Raw genomic sequence first — 18,631 nt, 5'->3', positions numbered from 1 at the left:
AAATAAAAACAGATCTGTATCTGTAAATCTCATATAACATATTTAATTCACATTAGCTCCCTTTGAATTTGATGACTGCACGACATGACTAAAAAAGTTGGGACAGGGACAAAAAAAAAAAAAAAAAAAAAGGCTGGATAAGTAATTGATCAAAGGAGCTTGCAAAGAAAAGCGTCTGGACTTCTTTAAGTTGCTTGAAGACGTTTCACCTCTCATCCGAGAAGCTTCTTCAGTTCTAAGGTCAAATGGTGGAGAGTCCCAGATATAAACCTAGTGGGAGTGACCCCCCACAGAGGGACAAAAGGACCCCCTGATGATCCTCTAATTGCCTGAGCCAAGGTGGGAAACTGGGCGTGGGTCCCAATCAACCCGAACACACCCGAAACTCTGGCTAAAAAACGAACTGAGGCAAAGTGGAAAACTGTGCCGTGCTCAGACGACTGGAAATTTGAAATGAATTTTGGAAAACATGGATGTCCTCCGGAGTAAAGAGGAGAGAGATCATCTGGTTTGTTATCAGAACTCAATTCAAAAGCATGCATTGCTGATGGTATGGGGGTACATTAGTGCCTATGGAACTGACTGTTTATGCAGCTAGAAAGGGTCCATGAGTGCTGAAAGGTATATACTCACTCCCATCCAGATGATGTCTTTTTCAGGCTTTTGAGGCTCTATTACCACAGCAGGGCTTCATAGTAGAAGAGTCCGGGTGCTGAATTGGCCTGTCTGTGATTCAAACCTTTCACAAACTGAAAATGTTTGGTGCATCATGAAATAAAAAATACAACAAAGAAGCTGCTGAACAGCTAAAATCCTATATTAGACAAAAAAGTCCATCAGCTGGTCTCTTCAGTTTCCAGGCTGCTGTTAAAAGAACGGGGATGCTACACAGAGGTACACATGTCCCTGTCACAACTTTTTAGAGATTAATCATTCTGTTTTATTTTACATTGTCCCAGCCTTTTTCAAATTGGGCTTGTACTTCATCGACACAGCCTGAGGTAAGTCCTCATTTAAAAAAAGCCCTTGAGAGGTATGCTTGTTCTAAACAAAGCTAAGCTTGTCCTTGACCTGCGGACATGACTTATAAAAGCAGAGGTTTGCCCAGCCCGAAGCAGGCAAATGTCAGTCAGTTAAAGTCAAAGAGGTTGATCACAGCAGGCTATAACAGGGTGGCAGCTGTCACTCTCTTTAAGTATGAGTAAAGTTCATCATCTGTTGTCAATTATCTGTTAATATATTTCTGATAAATTAATACCCACCATTTAATTATTTTAGTTTTGATTACTGAAAGGAAAAAACTGGTCTTTGGAGAGACATCAGAAGGCCTTTAGCCTGCTAGCCTCAGTGTGGGTGTGAAACCGTTCCGGTGTGATTGACAACTAAGCTGGCAGGAGCATAGGTGTAAACTAACTTCCGCTACAAACTGTAGCTCACAAGCTGAGAACAGACAGAGGTTTGTTAGCACTGATACTGAAGGAACAAACCAACAGCAGCAGGAAGAGGAACCTTTCAAACAACTTCCTGCTATTCCACCAAATAAACCAGGGTCCAAATAAAGCTTTATTAAACACAGTGGTTTAAAACTATTTGGATTTTTGCACGTTCAGCTGAACATATCACACCGGCTCCCTGTACTGCAAAGAATTAGCTTTAAAATACTATTATTAGCATTTAAAGCTCTTTAAGGAAGTGAAGAGAATTTGGTTGGAAACACAGGATTAGTTTTTATTACACCTTACAGTGGAGGGAGTGCCGCCACATGGGCGCCAACCGTTCACACATATTTTAACCACACAGGAAAATTCTAATATTTTGGGACAATATATGTTTTAAAGAAGGACCCAGGGTATGAAAACTTTAAAGGTGCCATTGTATTGTACCTTGGGCTAATAAAAGAAAGTGTTGTTAAAAAATGAATGGTATATGTTAAAATATTACAAATTTTTGGTAAAAAAAAAAAAAAAAAAGGAGACGGACAGAACTGGAGTAAACCTGATGCTTCCCATCTTAATGATGACCATGACTTTCACACCAAGATTTTACGGGGAAATGGATTTCCTATACCTGAGATGAAGAGGACGCTGGCTTCCTGCAACTTGGATGGTTATAGAAGTTTGGGACATTTGCGATCTCCCACGTGACCTTTTTCTTCTCTTTCTCTTGTAAAGATGTTAAGAGTTACTAATTTCCTCACTGAGTTATTATAGTTTTGTATTTTCTCATTTTCATTTTGTTTGACTTTTTGCTTTTATGTTTAGTTTACTTTAGTTTGTTTCCAGAACCGGTTTAAGTTTAGTTTCTCTTAGATTCAGTGTTAGTTTTAGTCATTTTAAATTATTACCATTAAATGGACAGCATATGTCAGAGGCAAGATTTAGGAAAATCAGTGCAGGTATTATGACCCACAGCCTTGTAGACATCCAAAGTCTCAATAAATGCATCCATCAAAACCTCATCAGACAAGTTGAAATAAGATTTATACCAAACTCACAAATACTAAAACTTCCTCTATATTTTTTCATTTCGGTTATCAAAGTTCACAAAATGATTTTTCACATCAAGTTTTACTTTTTAGTTTAATTGTAGCTACCTATTATAGCCTTGATTCCTGACCTACCACCAGGAAACTATATACTTTGAGCGTCAGTGTCCGCAGCCCCATCGCCATGTTGGACCCTTGTGCATTTTGGTTGATTAAAGAAAGAAGACACACCGACAGCCACAGCGTTGGAGCAAAAGTTGAACTATTCAAATAAGAGTGCCTTGAGCGAAGTTAGCAAACAAAAAGCAAAAACTTGAGTATGGTATCGTTTGGCACCAAGGACTTTGAATGCTGTCAACTTTAAACTTTACAGGATTTGTATAGGAAACCTATGAAGTTTGCATTCGCACAGCCAACTATGGCAACTAACCATAACTAGGCAAACAATTGCGTCACTAAACAGTCATCTTGTCCTGGAAAATTACCTTCCCTAACCTAGGCATTAAGAACTACAACTATCCCCAGTTGCTACTGTGCTAATTCTTTAATTGCACTCACCTGAACTAGAAAGCTGACTACTTGGACAGAAAGTACACAAAGAAATCCTGACAAACGCTTATTGTTTGTCAGATCATTGTGTTACAAAGACTCCTAAAGGGGCCACAACCACATTGAGAGGTCCAGTTGAGGTCATTGAATGAGCTGAGGTGATACCTTCGGGGAGATAGTGGCTTAATCGGTACATCTCTCACACCCCTAATAATGAAAAAGCCTCAATACAATACAAGGAAAGTAATTTAAAATTCACCCCAACACTGTTGTCAACCATTTTGGCCATTCAGGGAACGGCATTTCTGGGACTTCAGCGCCAGCAGATGCACAAAATAAGGGTATTCTTCCTCCTACAGTTGTTATAGCAGTCCAGAAACACCTGTTTGTCTTAATTAAGCGTTATGGGGAATTCACTGTCTTGTTGCTAATGCACAAAAAGCAGAAAATGGTTGAATGTTTAACGGCTTTCGTTTTATTGCACATGAAAAACAGCTATCTGACTAAAGCATTTACTGATACAAACAAAATTAGACCGCAAGTCCTCAAGAATGAAGAAAATAATGCTTCTTCTCAGTGCCAGTTAATTAGATAAATATCATCTTGATTAATACATTGATTTAAAAAAAAAATCAAAATTTTTTTGTAAATTCCCAGTATAATGGGCCTGAACCACTGCAAGGCATCTACAAAGCCCTGGTTTTTCACCAGTAGGCTACATTTACTGCAAAACTTTAAGAAGAAGACAAGTTCAGTTGTCAATTAAAACAGGAATCATTGCAATGAAATCCATGTGAAGTCAAACTTTGGCTTTGACATTATACTCTGACGCATTTACGCCAAACATATTGTGGCGTTATATAATAACTGAGGCGCAGGCAGTCCTAAACTGTAAAGGTTAGTGCTAAATAAAGGTTAGGAAAGAAGAGAACTGTCTGTGATGTGAGGCAGGTGATTTGTGGCTATCAGACGCTCGTCATGGAGTCATACAGTACATGTGCACAGCGGCTCGTCACACGTTGTGGTTTATCCTTTAATAAAGCCGTCAACGGCAGCTCCACTCTCACCGCCCACTCTTCTATAACAGTGTGTGTGCTTGTGTGCAGGAGGAAGCCGGATCCTGCCCCCTGGTTCTTTACAGCTGTGGGAGACGTTTCTGTTTAATGAGGTATAGAAAGGCTTTCCCCTCAATTACTATCTATCAGCTGCGTGTGTGTGTGTGTGTGAGAGAGAGAAGGGGTTATTTAACTCCCCCTCTTCCTGCTCTTCAAGTCATCATCAATTCATCAACATTCAGCACAAACTGACAGTGATGACTGCTGCCCACTTTCTTTATTCCGGAAAAGCTAAATTGTGCCCGATGAGGCCAGATTTACATTTATTTTCGTTTTAGACAGTTATTAGACAAAGGACAGTACTTAACAGTTCATGGACGATAACAAATTTATAATTTAAAGTATTGTAATCTAGCAAGGACTCAATTTGAGGGAATTCCTTCAAAGGATCAAATGTGTGCAAATACACATGAAAACAATCAGGTGCAAACAGATCATTTTATTTGCTCTAAAAACAAAATAATCTCTTCACTGGAAATGTATGGTTGCTTAACTGTGCTACATGTAGTAACAAGAAAGAGATCAGCGGGCAGACAGCTCACCCGGAGCGTTGTGCAGAGAAACTGTCTTCAGTCGATAATCTCCTGGCAAACATGAGCATTTATTTAGGATCCTAGTTTCAACTGGTCAACTGTTCAGACCGTATGCTCTCCTAGGGAGATACAAGTCACATCATTGGCCTCTGAACACTGAGCCATCATATACACTTCGTGACATCTGAGCAATAATCAGATGTATCTCCAGCCACTTCTTCTGCAGACTGAAGTTAGCTACCTGCATTGAGGTCCTCAGAGTAGCCCTCCAGATCCCAGAGCAGAAAAAGGCAATCACCAATAGATGGAGTCCAAAATGATGGAGACAGACTCAGCAAGCTGACCTACCTCTAGGGCAGGGGTGTCCAACTCCAGGCCTCCAGGGGCGGTGTCCTGCAGGTTTTAGATATCACCCTGGGTGAAAACACCTGAATCAAATGATTAGTTCATTACCAGGCCTCTGGAGAACTTCAAGACATGTTTAGGAGGTAATGTAGCCTTTTAAATCAGCTGTGTTGGATTAAATACACATCTAAAACCTGCAGGATACCGGCCCTTGAGGCCCAGAGTTGGACACCCCTGATCTAGGGAAACACTAGAAGAGAAGAACTGTGTGACTCTGGTTAAGGTGGTTTGCTTCCCAGATCCTCCAGAATAAAGCTGCATATGAAATCTTTGTGAGTGTGGGGTTTAGTTATATTAGAAAAGCACCTTATATGCTGTACATAACAGTCTATTAACTATTTAACTGGAGTTAGCTAGTTTTCAGTGATTAAACTTTCAAAATAAGAACTAGGGGCTATACCAAAAACAAATTGCATCGCTGTTTTAAACATTGGTGGGTGCAGTGTGTTTTAAAGTACCACATTACAATAGTCACATTACATTTTTCAGTTGGTATTGTAATGATTTACTGTACTACATTCAGTAAATACATTAAAGTAATTATGAAGTTCTTCAGTTATCTTAACAGCAGGCCAAGAAAAGTATCAAAACTTGTCCTTTCCGTACTGGGCAGTCAACACAGAGCCAAGAACCTCAAGGGATGACACAGCCAAATGTCTGCTGACCCCAGCCCAGCAGCCAGAGCCTGATCTTCAACTGGTAACAAAGGTGGTGACCAAGTGATGTAGACTCTGCTCCTACCTTTTTGTTTTTTACAGTAGAAATTTTGAGCAATACCCCTCCACAAAAAAGTGTGTTTATGAAAGTAGTAGAAGTAGAAAAGTGCTATATAAGAACCAGTACAATTTACCATTTACCAGTTTTGGAAGATGAAAGGATAAAAATGTATCCTAACCCTGTAAAACTAAGTTCATCATATATGATACATGAGTTTTTGATGCCTCTACATCATCAGTGTGATTTTTTTTTATCCTTTAAAAACCTGATGTAGACACATGCAGTGCTACTGCGAACAATAAAATGCACAAAAATGCTGTAATTAGAAAAAAAATCAATAACCATTCCTGTTTCAAAAAATTTGAATTTTCAGGGAATTATTTCATGGTTCAGGCTTTACAGAGCTGAAATTTACTTGCGTGGTGTATGTTTAAAATGCTTGGGTGACCCGCCCAAGTAAATTATATGAGTAAGGAAACACTGCTGGCTTATTTCAATATATTTAGTTGAATAATTATCACCAGCTTAAGGCTCTGTCAGCAGCTCCACCCGCTCCAAGCTAAATGATACTTGATACTTATATCTGTGTGTAATTCTATTTAAGCAGATAGTGTGCAGGATTTTCCTTAGTTAACCACAGCCTCGCGTTTAATAATAGTGCAGCACATCAGGGTTTTTTTTTTTACTGCTGTCTGATAGAAATGAAGTAAACATCAGCAGCTGATTATTTTTGTTTAGTATCTCTACTTATATAAAGATACTGAATACTAAATTACAGGTTCCAAATTATAGTTTGGACACATTTCTGGACAAGAGTAGTTTAAAAAAGCAACTTTACAAATATTACCCAGTCTGTTTGTGTGTGTGTGTTTCCCGCTAATATCTGTAGATATTTCAACAAATGTATCAATTATCTACAAAAATCAGATGTGACTCCCAGCTGCCTGGAGGAAAATGGATTAATACACACACACAAGCTCTGTCCACACCTCCAATCACGTTCTAGCACACCAAGTGCTTCACCCACCCCCTATTAACGCACACATTCACACGCAGAGGGGATCTCTCTCTTTTTGCACAAGTCTATTATTAGCTGTTCAACCCAGAGACAAACTAATGACACGTTGGGATGAATCACCAGAGCTGCTGCCTCCGACTATCATTACACTCACAGCAGAGCTACTGTAGAGACATCCATGTAGGATGCTGGCCACCACAAATATAAACACACTCATACCATTAGTCTGCTTCAACTGCTACAGCTTCTCGTCCATTAGCGTCCGAAGCCCACGTGTCTGCAGGTACAAATCTAGATTCAGCAAATACCCACTGTTTTATTTCATATCAAATCCATCTGAGGATTTAACCTCATTACTGTGTCGATGGCTTGACAGATTCATATCCTAAAATTTTTTGTCAATAACCCCTGCAAAGCTTTTTAGCATCTCTCAGCCTCAATGCTCAGACCGATCAGGTATCAGCCAAACTCCACACTCAGCACGTATTCTCTGTAAATATTTTCATTACATTACAGTTCAGTTACATGATCAGTCAGTTCTAACAGCCACAGCAGAGCCTCCTGTTACCGTGCATTAAAATTATCCAGGCAGTGAGGTATATAAACAGCTTCCATCTGGGAAAGGAGATTTCTTTTGCATTGCAGAGAAAAATAAGAGGCGCGCATGCACCATAAGAAGTTCAAATCCGCCCCAAGGCCTTTCTTGATTCCTCTCCCCATTGTCCTATAAAATTAAGCCTAAACAATTTTAACTGTTTTACAGTGCTTTGCTCATAAATTTTTCTTAAACTAGTTTCGGGTGACCTGTTCCAAAGGGTCATCGTCTTCTGATGACCAATACCAACACCAACAGGTTGGCAGAGGAAGCACAGGTAGGCATGCTACCTCAGGCCTAGAGACTGGTCACCAATGGTCACGAGCTGCTGGTGGAAAAATTGTTTGAAAGACCTCCTTGCAATAATTTTGGTCACTAGCAGGTTGCCACGGGCAATGATTTGTCTACAACCCCCTGCTAGTTATTGTCCAAGCAGTACTGAAACTCTGAAAAGTGCGACTCGAATGGAAATCGCCTACAAAATAAGTCAAGCCTATTCTAACACGTTATGGCGGAACTTTTACTTTGAAGGCAAATGTCCTCTATTTCTGGTTTTCAAGTAAAGAGAATTCAGTCAAACAAATCGCATGGAGGTCTTTGATGCAGCACAATCTTTAGCGTTTGACGGCAACCTCAAAATAATTCACTCACAAACCAATTGGGGACTACGTATTTTTCCCTTGTGACCAGATGATCATTCAAACCGGACTCTGCCTAAGGTTGTGCTTCCAACCCTTCATGTTTGCCCCGAACACAAAAAAGACAACACTGCTCTCTCTCAGCAGCACATACGTGTGCTGACACTGTTGCCTCACAGTAAGAAGGTTCCCGGTTTGAGGAGTTTGCATGTTCTCCATGTGCCTGCGTGGCTTCCTCCCAGGTTATCTCGGGATTCTAATGTGGCTGTGAATGTGAGGAAGATAAAGAGCTTAAAGCATAGAGAATAAAGTGCAGTATGACTGTATAGCTAGATGTAGTCTAAATTGCTTTGAGGAGTCACTAAGACTAGAAAACCTCTATAAATTAGAGAGATGAGAGACGTCTTTGCATGGTTACCTGTTCTTTGCACGATTTAGCCTGCCGTGATAAGTGGACGGATATCAGCCGAGCATCTTAAATGGTATCAACTTATAGCATCTCCCTTGCTCTTTACTTTTTTCATTTTAGATCTCGAGATCTACAAGCATTAATCATATCTGGAGATGGCTACATGAAACTACAGCGAGGCAGACTCAACTTGTTATCAGTCCTGTTATAATAATAATGTTAAACTGATGAGTTAGCAGGGAAATGAGCAAATTGCCCATCACCTCGACCCCGTGAGGACGTTGTCCATTCACACAAACCCAATTTAAACCATAAGGTGATGATTATCACATACATACCATGACATACATAAAGAAACATACATGACATACAAAAAAAACAAGATTCAAGAGAGCCCAAATTATATCACAGCACAATACAACCCATTGATCTCATTTAAGAGGAAAGATAGCTGCTACATATATTAACACAGCTACTTTTGGCTGCTTATTTGGTTAGCACTGGGGATAACCCCATGGAAATGTAAAAGAGGAACTCAGGGTCAGAAAAATAGTTTTTCCGGTTCTACCCATTATTCCAAACAGCCAGAGCAGGAAGCTGTTTTCAGCTTTCCTTCCCCGCGTCCCTTTACGCTCATTTAATTCTTTTACTGCATCCCTATAAAAGCAAAAGACCAAGACCCTGTGTTAAACTGAAAAGGGATTTTATGTTATAGTTAATGTTTATTTATTTATTTTGCAAAGTAAACTATAAAACTCGGCTCCACATTCTGCTATAAAATGTCCTTCCCACTGATCTGAACACACTGTCCTCAGACAACCAGAAATTAAGGACATGCCAACTCAAACAAGTAAAACTAAGGAGCTAAATAATACAGTGAGAGTGGACCAGGCATACTGATTGGCCATGTTGTTGTCTGAAGCACTGTTATCAAACTTCACATACAAAGACGCTTGACTGAAACATGATTAATCTGCTGCTGTTCCTGCCTGCTGTACTCAGACTGACCATTGTTACTCTAAGCAAGAGGATACCTGGGTTGCTACAATGATAAGTGCTGTAAATTATGTAAAAAAACAAAAACAAATAATACACGCAGCTAATACTTCTGCATTTCCACTCGCAGCCTTAATGCACAAAGAGCCCAGCTTTAAGAGCTTGCAGCCAAGGTTAATGGGCGCTTAAGTGATACATTAGATCGTGTATCGGGTCTGAATTGGAGGTGATACGTGATCTATGTGTTGCCTGTTTCTCCTGTACCTGCAGGACTGCCTCCAGCCTAATACTGAGGGAGCTCATTTTACATGTTAAAACACTTTAAACCAGACGCCACTTAAATCTGCAAGATCGGCTGCTAAAGTGATGAACTTTCCTGGTTGGATTCAAGTAAAATAACAGATTTTAAACAAGTTGAGGAAACAACACTGACACATCATCCACTTTTTAGTTTGAGCTGTAAGTTTTTCTGATCCCTTTGCAAATGTGATTCACTCTCTTTTTTGCTATAATTTTGGTTTCAACCATCTCATAACGCGTTCTGTTCATTTTGATCTGATGAAAGTTTAGACAGTTTTTGTGTTAATTCCCGATATAAAATGGAAGGACCTACTTCTGGGACTGAAAAGTGAGGCTTTAACCTGAACTCTTTCCCTTCAGGCGGAAACTTCTCTGGCTGTAAACGGTTGTATGGAAATCTATGGGAAACCGACCCTTTAGCTCCGTTGATCTATGAGCTTATAGTCTCAGTCATTAGTTTTAAGTATTATTCAACACAAGATGATGTTTTTTCTGTCAATTATTGTCCCAATATGGTCAAAAATTAAGATACAATGGAGATGACACTGGAGAAAATGCTCTGCTCAGGCTCATACACTGCAGGGCTCTAGTTTTAATAGAAAACTACATCATGAAAACTGTGACGTTTCACCAAATCTGTTTTGTGCAGCCAAAATGGCAGAAAACGCTCATCTCTAGGCTTCAAAACGGGACTTCAGAAACCGATTGGAGTGAGGTCACAGTAGCTATGTCCCATCTTTTATACTGTCTCTGTCAACTACTGCTACCGTCTTCAAGCACAAGCGCTTTTTATCATTTTGCTAGTGCGATAAAACAGTCAAACTGGAGCCCTGCAGCGTGCATGCTGCTCATTTCATTTTCAATATTTATCATATTTGGCTTGTTGTCGTCCCAGCAATAGTATGGTTTGATGTGTATCTATGTGTATTTTTCTAGTTTTTTACCATATCTGATATACAGCTTGTTTTTGTTGGTTTGTTCAGAGGCCGTGCTCTCTTGCAAGAACTCTCCTTGAGGCACAACTTCTGAGAGTGAGCACCCACTCGTCACTGCATGTGAGAAAAACAGTGAGACGGATATTATTGTTTCCAACTTTCTCCCTGACTGATTATTTTACTTGTAAATATTGCCAAATGGTCTGGACAGAACGAGTTTAAGAGCTTTTCTCTGAAAACAGCTGCAGCAGCCCAACACAGCACAATGTGAGCAATAAGAGCGACATAAAACATACCTAAATCACATAAAACTGAGCCGAAAATCAGATTCATCCAATCATTCACTGATTCAACCCATTCAGTGCACAGTAATTTAAAAATGTAGTGAAACATTGGGGTTTAAACATCTTCTCTGCTAAGTCTAACTAGTTATAATAATAAGTTCATTGAGGTTTGGGGGGGAAATTGTGGATTTTATTGAAGCAAACCCGAGTAGCGTGTGAATCTGAAATAGTAAATGAAAGGTCGTCTCTACAGTTAAATGTTTTATTGACCCATCCATCAACCCGGGCTGCTTCACACGTCCAACTGTTAGTAAATTTTATGGCTCTGCAGTAAATTACTCCCACTTCTGCTCCCAACTGACCAGCGTCATGGCTTCTAAACATATAGTTTTGCTCCGCTGGCTGAAATGACTGATGCTTTTGTTTATCTTGGAGAGCCGATCTGGGATATTCATGTTTCCCAGAAGACGAGTCCTCTGGGTTTTTGGGAACCAACTGGCTTTTCCTTAAGCAGTATATATTAATTAATAATTTAACGCCTCCAACATTTTGCCTTGGGTATATAAGATGGGAGAAATAAATGGCCCTGTTTGACCTTCATACAGTAGCTCCTCAAATCTGTCTCCCTTGAAAATATAGTGTTACATGGAGAGTGGCCAATGAGTGATTCATTGCCTCTAACAAGCCAAATGTACAACAAAGTGCCTCTGCCAGAAAACAGAGACAGTGGGATATTTTACAAAGTAAGCCTGTGCATTGAGCTGCAGTTATTTTGGTAGGCTTGGCTAAAGGATGCTTCACACATCCAGATTGGACGGACTCTTATTTTTAAAATGACTGCCACAACTTTAGCTTTTCACTCGAATCCGATCAGCAGTAACTCTCACACGATGAATCACACAGAGCTGCGCAAAAATATTACTACAGTACATATAAAACACCCACATCTTGCAGCCATGCTTCTGCCTTGTTTCACCTTCACACCTGTTTCAGAGGGCATGAAGTTTCCGAGGGCTGTAGTAAAACGAAGTTCAAGCAATAACAGCATCTAAGACTAATATCATTCTCCAAATGGCCTAGTTCACTGTTATATTACCATTTATATATTACAGATGAACAAACATGCTGTGTGGCAGTTGGCTAAAATGTTTTTTCACACCTACTTTTACTTTTTGGTTTAGCTTTAGTTATAAAAACACAGTCTTATGTAATAATCTTGGTGTGCAGCAATTATTTTGCATTATTATTGATAGTATTTTAATTCATTTATATCATCAAAGAATTATTACAAAGTTAAGAAACAGATAAAGAGGCAATGTGGAATACCTTTTGATTAAAGATTGGGATATTTTCCAGGGTTGTCTTAAGCAAGGTGCCTGAATTGGTAACTAGTCCACTGAAAGATTAGGTGTGCTACTTTTTACTAGTAAGCTGTCGGGTTAAAGATCAACTAATGTCCAATTTCATCACATCAGACATTTGTACTTTCATATGCAGCTCTGTCAGCTCTGAAATCGGTTGAATACAACCAAGAATGTATGAACTAACAGTCACTTCTATAGAAACCCATCAGATTCAAACTCTTGCTTCGGGCCTCAACTTTCTGCTTCCTTGGAGTGGTTTGGCACCAGGTGGTGAGGGTGGAAGCTCACGTTCACCCAGCTGAAAGCTCAGACTTGTGAGTCAGAGCGAAGTCACACATCTTTGGATTAAAGTATGAAGCGCATTAGCGAGTAGACTCCTAATGTGCAGTATGAACTGGAGGAATCATCACAGAAAACCAAACCTGTTTTAGTGTCCATATGGGCAGCTAGATAAAATATATGATGTGTGATTTCGGGCTTTCCAAGACTAAAGATAAGCATGCTGAAATTTTCCTGGCAATGTCTTTGGTCGCTCATACGATCAAAGATGGCTGCTGTTGATCCACTAACCAGCCAAGCAATAGGAAACGTGCATATCTACAGTGCAAATCTGAAATTTTAACAAAGATTGTGTGATGTCTCCTCCCTGTGTATTCCACCTCTGTATTATCACGATGCAGGAGGGAGGATAGTGCAGACGTGCATCTCCGTAGGTGATATCATCGTACAGGCGACATGTTTTGTCGTATCCAGGTTTATAAAGTACACGAAGCACAGTGTGAAGTGCAGTGACTGCTTAAGGCCTCAATCACAGTAGAGGAAAAAATAGATCATCAACCTCCGTGTGACCACAAAAAAAACATGGTTGGTGAGCGATTGCATTTAAATGGTTTCCCAGACGTTGAGGTTGTGAAGCTCCCTCAACGTCTTGTCGAAGGTAAGTGTGCAACAAGCTTGGAGTAAACTTGGGTTGTGTTCCCTTTTGTGACTTTAGCTGAACCCGGCAACACCAAGAGATTTTGAGACTTGAGACTTGTGCTGTAATGTTGAGAAAAATTCTACTTTTTGAGTTTTCAAATATGTTGCTAAATTTAAAAATTCTGGCCGCTTTTGAAGTTCTACACAAAACTAAGGGAGAAGCTGATCGTTGTGGGGAGTGATCACGTGGTCCAATAATCACCTTGGCTGTTTTGTTTTATTAATAAGTGTAAGGCAAAACTGCTGCTTAGATTAAAATTTGATTAATTGCACAGTTTTACTAAAGGCTAATCAAAACTCTGTAAGCCCACCTTATGGTTGATCAGTTGCTGAAAGATCAGGCACGCCTACTGTGAAGCGTTGAAACAGTGGGTTAAAAAAAATATATATATATCTGCAATACAGTCCCAATCACTTGTTTGTGATTGGATCGTGAGCGACAATCTTTAAACATTACAGCTTTCACTAGATTAGCATTCACTGTGGGTATCAAAGTATCACGAAAAGATGGAAGTGTGATGTGACATTGCAAAAGATGAATGTAGATGAACGGTTAAAAAAGTGGCATCATGAAGCCTCAAACTTAGTATTTTCACTATCGTCATCTTGATATTTGATACAAAATGTGACGAAAGGATCAGTCCGAAGGGAAAACAAAGACACTGCATTCTCATTGGCTGGATTTTTATGCTGGATGATCCTCTTTTCTAACTCTAATAATAACTATATTTTACAAAATTGACTTCATGTTTTAATCTATGACCTTAAACTAGTGATTGGGCCTAGGAAGTCATCAGGACGGCATTTACTGAGGTCATGGATCATAGGAGCCCACAGTCATTTTCCCATAGACTTCTATAATCTGGACTTCTTTTTGGAACCACATGAGTCGCCCCCTGTTGGTCATTATAAATACTGATTTAAGGTTAAAGGCACTTCTATCTTTCATGCTTTCTTTGGTTATTGTGGAGGTTTCTCAAATACAGAAGACATTTTAAAAAAAGCTCAATAAATTTAGAGTGGGTAGTAGCTAATTCCTCCTCTATTGTGCATCTCAGTTTGGAAACCTTTACACTCAGTGGTTATGTATTGTACCTGCTAATAACTTGTTAGCTCCTGCTCTTTGAATATTTAAAACCATCAGGCACAGGCACGCCAGCCGATGCAGCTGCTCCTAAAGAGCATGAGTTAAACAGAAAAATCTACAGGTTTTTTCATACTGTTCCCACTCTTTGTCCTTTGGGGTTAACCTGCATGTGAAGACAGGGAGAGGGAGGAGGTGGCAAGCTGCGCTAGATGTTAAGTGCTGAACGGTCAGTGACCTTGTATCCGCCAGCCAAACAAACCTGGACATTGCGATAGAGACAGCGTGAATGTGCGGTGACACTGATCTGGATGTGGCTGCTGCTGCAACAGGTTAAATACGCTCTGCAGAAAGCCCCTGTGAGCACTCCGGGCTGTGCGTGAGTTTATCTTCACCACAGCTGGAAGAGCATGCATGCAGACCGGTCGGTGCAGTCATTTTCAACATGCAACCATGCAGTCCCCTTGCCACTCGGTGCCCTAGATGAGTCCTTCCACCCTCTTCTTCCCAGCACAGTTTCTGCACCTATTTTGGATTCAAAAACCAGGCCAGGCAGCAGAGCTCAGGGCAGCCGTACATTTCTGTCTCAGCTTTACCGTTCATGCCAAGTTTGTTCGTGCCTCAGAAGCTGGATTGTTACTAATTTAACTGAGCAGCTGTTAAAAGCGTGCATGTTAGAGAAGAGTCCACTCATAAACATATCTGTACTTTGCTTCTTTTCCTTTCGCAATGGGATTGAGGTTGAGGTAAACAGCACACATCTGTTAAATGTCACTGATACAAATGTGGTAATCTCAGTCTGCGGCCATTCATTCAGTCTGCGACTTGGATTTTAGAGCGTAACGATTCAGGCTAATAACGTAACCGGTGGGTTATTTTTAGCCCGTGAAGATGCGCTCAGCAGTGATGGCGATGGCTTCCTCCTCCTCCTACATCACAATGACGTCGTGCTGTTACGCAAAACCAGGGGTTCACCTTTTGTGGACCTACAGCTCCGACGTAAATTTCTGGCACAAAACAGGCGCAAGTGCGCAAATAAAACACGCAGAACAACACGAACACATTCCGAGGCGAGGCGGCTTTTAACTTCTGCTTTAGCTTTAATTCCGCATCTGTAACGGCACTTGTCTAAACTTGATGCTGGCACACCCTGGTATGCCCAGAAGCAGGCGGCTGGCCGCCCGGGAGGGCAGCAGGCTCCGGGCATCCCGCTTCATCCTGCTCTGGACCCAGTCGGGGTCGCAGCTCCGCTCACCTGGCGCAGCTCTCCACAAAGTAGAAACCCACATTTCAAAAGCACGGCCACTGACATTATCTGACTATACAGAGACACGGAAATGACAGCATGCCACGAACAAAAAGTGGACACTTAACTATTTGTAGAGGTGCTGGAGACACAGGTCGAGGCATTCCCCCTCCACTTCGTCCTCAGACACCAGGTCCGACAAGGGGCGCATCGGCAGCGGGTCGCCCTCCTGCAGAGGCATCCTCATCTCCCGAATAAAGAGCTCCAAGAACCGTCGGAAGGTTTTCTCCTCTGCTGCGGCCATCATTTCTCATTCCTGGACAGACAGAGACAGCTCCGCCCGTCAGTACACTAACTTGCCGGGCTAAGAAGAGAAGAGTCAGTACACTAACCGAACTAGTTGGACTGACAGTGCAGTACCATACTACCTGAATAAATGTGTACTACCGGAGGAGCAGGGCCGTGGACTACCGGCGCGTCTGAAAGCAGCGGACCCGACTGGATGAGCGGACCGTGGCCTCTACGGTTACACTACAGGACGAGCTGTCACAAGCTGGACTGAGCCCCCATTCAGAGCAGAGCGGGAGCGCGCGCCGTGTTATCAGGGATTTCGGATGATCAGAGGGCGGTGACGTCAGAGAGACGACGCCAAAGCGGGGTCGCGAGCGCGCACGCAACGTTGCCTCCTGACGTCCCGAGACCTTTCTGAAGACATGCCATCACGATGAAGGTGATAGGTGTTTAAAGTAAACACGAGTGGAGGAAGGAATTCAGATATTTAACTCGAGTACAACAGTACTAACATATCACAGTCAGAATGGATTCACTACATATATATATATATATACACACACACAGAGCACTTTATTACAGCTTATACACTTTATTACAGCTTATACAGAGAACTTTATTATACTATTTAAATGTAGTAGTTTTTATGTGTTTTCATTTTGTGAGTTAGTTTTAGTGCTTTTTTTAAATATAACTTTTTCTTAGGTTGTAGTATTCTTGCAGTATTTTTGGGAACAGTACTATGACTATGTTTCAATTTACAGAATTATTAATATATTTTGAGGAGAGCACGATGGCGTCGTCATTAGCACTCTGCACTCCGCACACAGCAAGAATGTCCTGGGGTTTGGATCCACCATCTGGCCGTGGCCTGTCTGTGTGGAGTTTCTGTGTGTGTGGGTTCTCTCCGGGTACTCCGCCTTTCTCCCACAGTCCAAAGATATGCAGTTAGTGAGGTTAGGTTAACTGGTGGTTCTAATAGGTGTGAATGTGAGTGTGACTGGTTGTCTGTCTTTCTGTGTTAGCCCTAGAGACTGAAACGATATACTGTATATATCCACTTGATAAAGAAAATAGCAGGACTGATAAGAGCATGTATTTTACTAAACACTGATACCTCAAACAGGAGTTATGACTTAGTTTTTTTTATCTGGATTTGAACAAACTGTTTCAAAGTCTTAAATAACTAATACTTGTCTACTTACTTTATTTCCTTTCCCCATGAACACACATCTGGCTAAAGTCCGGAATTCCCAGATGATTTCCCTCTTAGCGATAATTTTGGATTAATTTACTTACAGAGTACATTTCCATGGAGAGAATAGCAGCTTACAGAGCTTAGGAGAAATGTTATAACGGTCAGAAGTGATGTACATTAAGGTTATTCTAATTAACTAAAACTAAAAAAATAACACTAAAACCACGTATGAAAATAAAAAACACACGCAAAGAAAACTGTTTAGTTAATGGAAAATAGTAATTAATTTGAAAAAGAAATTAGAAAAAAGGAAACAAAAACAACTGAAAGCACATCTTGTTATTATCAAAATAACTCAAATTAAATTAAAAAAAATGTTTTTTAATTTAGTCTTTGGTCACTAACAGCACTAGGAGAGTTTGCGGTGAATGTTTAATAAGACTGGGATGTCTATTTTCTATTTAACTTCTTAAGTCTTAGGATCCTACAAAGAGCATCCGTACGATGATAAAGAAAACCTAAACTACTGAAAAACTGTTGTGACGAATAAGTACGAATCAGGTGGGCTTAACATCTTAGACTTTTCTACTTTAAATAACACTTTCAAAATTAATTGGGCTAAACATTTTCTTAAAAACCCTACCTCTATCTGGAACTTTATACCATATCATATTTTCTCTCGTTTTGGTGGCTTTAATTTTATTTTAAATTGTAATTACAATGTTGAGAAACTCCCTGTAAAGCTTTCATCCTTCCATAAGCAGGTCCTCTTAGCGTGGACCCTCATTTATAAACACAACTTCTCACCTCACAAATACCTTATCTGGAACAACAGAGATATTTTATATAAAAATAAATCACTTTTCCTGGTCCAAAATGGGATCCTATTGGTGGCTCAGCTGGTTAACAAAGAGGGACAACTACTTACTTACAACGACTTTATTGCACTATATAATTTTCCAATCAGTGTTCAGGAATTCTCAATGGTGCTTGGTGCCATACCGTCAGGGACTTTAATGTTATATAAAAACACTGACAGCTCAATATCTACCTCAGTCACTCTCCCTGATCCAGCTGAGTCACCAATAGGAAAAATCTGCTTTTCACAGGAACTTGGTAACAGCAATAAGAGAATACGTAGTTTATTCCAAGAAGATATCGTCTCTCTCCCATATATAATATCTTATTGGAACCGATATGTTCCAGATATCAAGTGGAAGACAGTCTGGATGATCCCCCATAAATATTTGATTGTAAATAAGGTGAAAGAAGTCTCATTTAAAATTCTACATAAATGTTATCCAGCCAGTCACTACATGGTAAAATTTAAAAGGGACATAATTGTACTTTCTGTGGGGATCATCCAGAAACTGTGACACATCTTTTTTGGTACTGTTCTCTTACACAGAGATTCAGGAAGGAATTTAGCAGGTTTGTTATTGTCCATATTTTAACGAAGTTTTCTTTACGATGGGAAAATGTTTTATTCTG

The 18,631-nt window shown here is 40.3% G+C and overlaps 1 protein-coding gene across 3 annotated transcripts in view; it reads right to left on the bottom strand.

Annotated features, from left to right (window-relative positions):
* Window positions 1-16,231, bottom strand: part of ppm1e (protein phosphatase, Mg2+/Mn2+ dependent, 1E) — a 56,669-nt gene extending 40,438 nt beyond the window's left edge. Inside the window, exons 1-2 of one of the 3 annotated variants that reach the window (XM_080866119.1) lie at window positions 16,080-16,231; window positions 15,780-15,967 (exon numbers count right to left, since the gene is read on the bottom strand). In XM_080866119.1, the coding sequence (XP_080722245.1) occupies window positions 15,780-15,958 (179 nt within the window). In that variant the 5' untranslated portion in view covers window positions 15,959-15,967; window positions 16,080-16,231. Of the gene's footprint in view, window positions 1-15,779; window positions 16,016-16,079 lie in introns of all 3 variants that reach the window. The other 2 variants (XM_080866121.1, XM_080866120.1) reach the window with 2 other exon arrangements.
* Between the last annotated feature and the right edge of the window lie 2,400 nt (window positions 16,232-18,631).

This window comes from Rhamphochromis sp. 'chilingali' (genome assembly GCF_963969265.1).
Source record: "Rhamphochromis sp. 'chilingali' genome assembly, chromosome: 19".
NCBI classification, from domain to species: Eukaryota; Metazoa; Chordata; class Actinopteri; order Cichliformes; family Cichlidae; genus Rhamphochromis; species Rhamphochromis sp. 'chilingali'.
Note: the sequence above shows the minus strand (reverse complement) of the source record. Positions and strands in the feature narration are given on the sequence as shown.